This window comes from Mesitornis unicolor, unplaced genomic scaffold, assembly GCF_000695765.1.
Source record: "Mesitornis unicolor isolate BGI_N332 unplaced genomic scaffold, ASM69576v1 scaffold22710, whole genome shotgun sequence".
Taxonomy (NCBI): Eukaryota; Metazoa; Chordata; class Aves; order Mesitornithiformes; family Mesitornithidae; genus Mesitornis; species Mesitornis unicolor.
Genome location: NW_010157965.1, coordinates 13,709 through 17,441, shown reverse-complemented (window position 1 = coordinate 17,441; position 3,733 = coordinate 13,709). Strand labels below are relative to the sequence as shown.

The 3,733-nt window shown below is 56.2% G+C and overlaps 1 protein-coding gene across 1 annotated transcript in view; it reads right to left on the bottom strand.

Annotated features, from left to right (window-relative positions):
* LOC104538752 (scavenger receptor class F member 2-like) overlaps positions 1–3,733 on the bottom strand; it is a gene marked incomplete at its 3' end in the record, with an annotated part of 13,641 nt that overhangs the window by 515 nt on the left and 9,393 nt on the right. Inside the window, exons 10-11 of the mRNA XM_010182071.1 lie at positions 768–920; positions 1–381 (exon numbers count right to left, since the gene is read on the bottom strand). The exon at positions 1–381 is cut by the window's left edge and continues 515 nt beyond it. Coding sequence (XP_010180373.1) covers positions 1–381; positions 768–920 — 534 coding nt within the window. The remainder of the gene's footprint in view (positions 382–767; positions 921–3,733) is intronic.

The window sequence follows — 3,733 nt, the reverse complement described above, 5'->3', positions numbered from 1 at the left end:
TGGAGCTGTACCTGCCATGAATCCAGGAGACTTTGGGCTTTGTAGCTGGGTCTGGGGGACGAGGCTTGGTCCTTTCAGGGGATGGCGGCTTCCCGGGGCTGCGAGGCTCCATGACGGCATCCTCCTCCTCCTTGGACTGCTTGGAGAGACGGGCAACGCGGGCATAGAGCACAGCGCCGGCCGAGCCCGAGCCGCAGGAGGAGCGCTCGCTGTCTGAGGACTTCAGCAGGGGCATTTCGCTGCTGTCGGCCGGGAAGGCTCTGATGGAGCCCGTTTCCTTCAGGAAGGTGTACTCGCCTGCTTCCTCCCCACCAGCTGGGGCCACCAGCTTGTCCCCAGGGCTGGCGGGTGTCCCTCTGTCCCTGCTGTCACCCACGCTCTCTGTGGGAGGAGAGCAGAGAGATGTCAGGAGGGGATGTGACCAGGGAAGGAAAGGACCAAGATGCTCCCGCAGCATGGTGGCACAGCATCCCACCTGGTGCCCCCCTGCATCCCAGTTTGTCACCAGGTCCTGCTGTCCCCTCCTCCCAGTCAGGATCCCCAGCCCAAGAGGGCTCTTAAAACACCCCTGGAGCAGCAACCACCAGAGGAGGGAGCTCTGAAACTGTGTGGGTGGCAACACTGGCACCTGCATCCCTTCCTGGGGCATGAGGAGCCAGGGTGACATGGTCCCCACCACGCAAGGGTGGGACCTCTCCACCGAGCAGGAGTGGCCCCTGGTGATGGCCCTGAAGTCCCCTGGGGAAGTGTCCTGTTCCCCTGCTCACCTTCATGGGGAACACAGTACACCGGCCCCTCATCTGTGGTGTCGAAGGAGGAGAAGGAGCCACGGGATGACCAGGACGGTGAAGGCTGCTCCACCACGGAGGGTGGCTCAATGAAGCTGCAGTTCAGCGTGTTCTCCAGGTCGTGGTGGGCCACTGCAAGGGCAAGGAACCACTGTCAGTGCTCAACCTGCCAGATCCCCCAGGCCCATGCCAGCCGAGGAGCTTAGTGGTGAGTGTTGGGGACAGGAACAGCATCCCAGGCACCCACAGAAGCCATCAACCAGCAGTGGTGGTGACCGGTGTCCCTCATGGCTGGGGACAAGTGGCTGTGGACAGCAGAGCCTGTGCAAGCCTTACACCTCCCATCCACCCCTCCTCGAGAGTGCATGCAGCGGTGGGTGGAGCCACCCAAAACCCCGGGTCCTTTGAGGACCTGGTGAGCATCCTGACGGTCACCAACCCAGCACAGCCACCCGCCAAAGAAAGTCCTGGTGCTGTGAGCGTCCCCTTCCCAGGATAAAAAGTGCTGGCTGTAATTGCACTAATTTCCACTTTAGCATCACCACTTGCATTTTCCTTTTCCTTCTGCAAAAGCAGACAGAAGGAGTGGTGCCCACAGCAGGGGGATCTTTTTTTCCCAATTCTGCCACTTTTCAATCCCTTTGCCAGCTTCTCCCATCCTGAAGCTGAAGAGGAGCATTCCCTCTCGCTCTGGTGCTGCCCCTTCTGCCACAGGGGCTGCCCGCAAAGAAGCTGAGTGGAAGAGAAAAACCACCAGGGAGGAAAAACTCAGTGTTAAAAATATTACCAGTTTCAACAGTTTAACAAAAAAAAAAAGCAAAAGAACTGAGCAGTGACAGTTGTCTGAGAGGAGCTGGTTTTTCTGTCTGATAATTTTAAAGGTTTTTTGCTAGATAAGTTCATATCCCAATGCACCCTGCGGGACTTCCCAGGGTGCCTGCAGCTTCAGCATCGTTACTGGGGTATCCCCAGGGCCGTGGCATCATCTGGCTGGATGTCCCCATCCCCTCCCCACTGGCTTTTGTCCCCAGGGATGGTGGCAAGCACTGTAGCCCAGGCAGAGTTCAGCTTAGCAGCAATGACTGGTTCCCTCTACACAGCAGCTGCACATCGATATTTCCAGGTATTTGTAAGCTCTGCTCACACATCCCAACCATCTAAGTTGCGCTGCAGTTTCCTGCTTGGACTGTTTGATTCCTGCACCACGTCCCTGTTTTATAATAAAATAACTCTAAGTGTTATTGGGATGCCCACCGGAACATTTATTCTTTATTAGAGAATCTGACTTCAGAGATGCAGGGTCATTAAAATGACGGCAGTGATGCACACTGGCCTCTGCAGCGTTTGGCTTCTTGGAGAAAGGGGAAAAAAAAACCCAACAAAGCAGCAATATTTAAAGAGCAAACGGCCTGGAGAGGGGGAAGCAGCAGTTTCAACATGGTTTTCCTTGTAACAAAAACCAAAAAGGGAAAATTAAAAGCAGCCGGCTGGAAGCGGATAAAGGGTGATGCTTCCTGAGAGGGGGAGTGACGAGCAGCTGGGACTCCCGGCCATGAGGCTCCAGGACCTGGTGAGACCCAGATACAACCAAGGAATAAAAAGGGGACATGCAGGGTACCTGAGCCAGGCTTGGGGGCTCCTGCACTGTCCCCTGGGATTTATCTCCCCTGGCCAATGTATCACAGGCTGATGGGGCTGGGAGAAACATGGATGCTTCCCATGGGTCCCCTCCTGCTGCTGCACCCCAAAACCTCCTGAGGCCACAGCACTGGGGTGCTGACCCCAGCCCTGCTTGCACCAGGATGAAGCAGCAAGGGACCGCACAGGGGCCATGCGAGGGTGGTCCCGGAGCCCTCCTGGCCTCCCAGTCCTGCTTATCCCAAGCTCCCCACTTGAGTCAGTGTCACTCTTGGGGCCAGTCAAACTTCACTGCTTGGAGAGGAGCCACGGTGCAGAGCTCTGGTCATCCCCAGCACCCACAGGTTGACACACAACTGTGACCCACGCCAGTACCACTGACATCTCAGGCAAGAAAACCCCATGAAACCTGGGCATGCAAGGATCCCTGAACCCCAGCACCGCAGCCATAGTGGGGCCACACGAGCTGCCAGCACGGGTGCAACTCCCAGGGAGATGCTGTGGATCTGAAGGTGGTGCCAAGACTGGGGAGCAGCTTTTGAGGGGGGCACCCAGGGCTCCAGGCACCCAATAAGCTTCAGGTGGAGCACAAGTCTTATGAGGAGCAGCTGAGGGAACTGGGGGAGGTTCAGCCTGGAGAAGAGGAGGCTGAAGGGAGACCTTATCGCCCTCTACAACTACTTGAAAGGAGGGGGTAGCAAGGGGGTGGGGAGGTCAGTCTCTTCTCCCAGATAACAAGTGCTGGGACGAGAGGAAATGCCCTCAAGTTGCACCAGGAGAGGGTTAGATTGGATACTGCAAAAAAATTCTTTACTGAAAGAGTGGTCAAGCACTGGAAGGGGCTGCCTAGGGAAGTGGTAGAGTCACCATCCCTGGAGGTGTTCCAAAAACGTGTGGAAGTGACACTTCAGGACATGGTTTAGTGGGCATGGTGGGGTTGGGTTGATGGTTGAACTTGATGATCTTAGAGGTCTCTTCCAACCTTAATGATTCTGTGATTCTATTATTCTAAGTGGGGCTTCAAAACCTGCTGTCCCACCTGGGGAGGTTCTACCATGTGTGGGCTTGTGCTCGCCGTGGTGGCCATGGCCATTTTTGAGCCCAGAGGGTAAAACTCAGCTGGCACCAGCAAACACATGGCCACAATAGTGGCTCTGCAAGGATGCGAGCAGACCTGGAGCAACCATCTACAGGGTGTCCTCAGCTTTGGCCAGCACCAGTTTCACCACAATGTCCCAACAGGGTTCCAAGCACCTCCAGCGCTGACCTGGCACTTGGGATGGGGCATTTCAGCATCCCCCAGACCC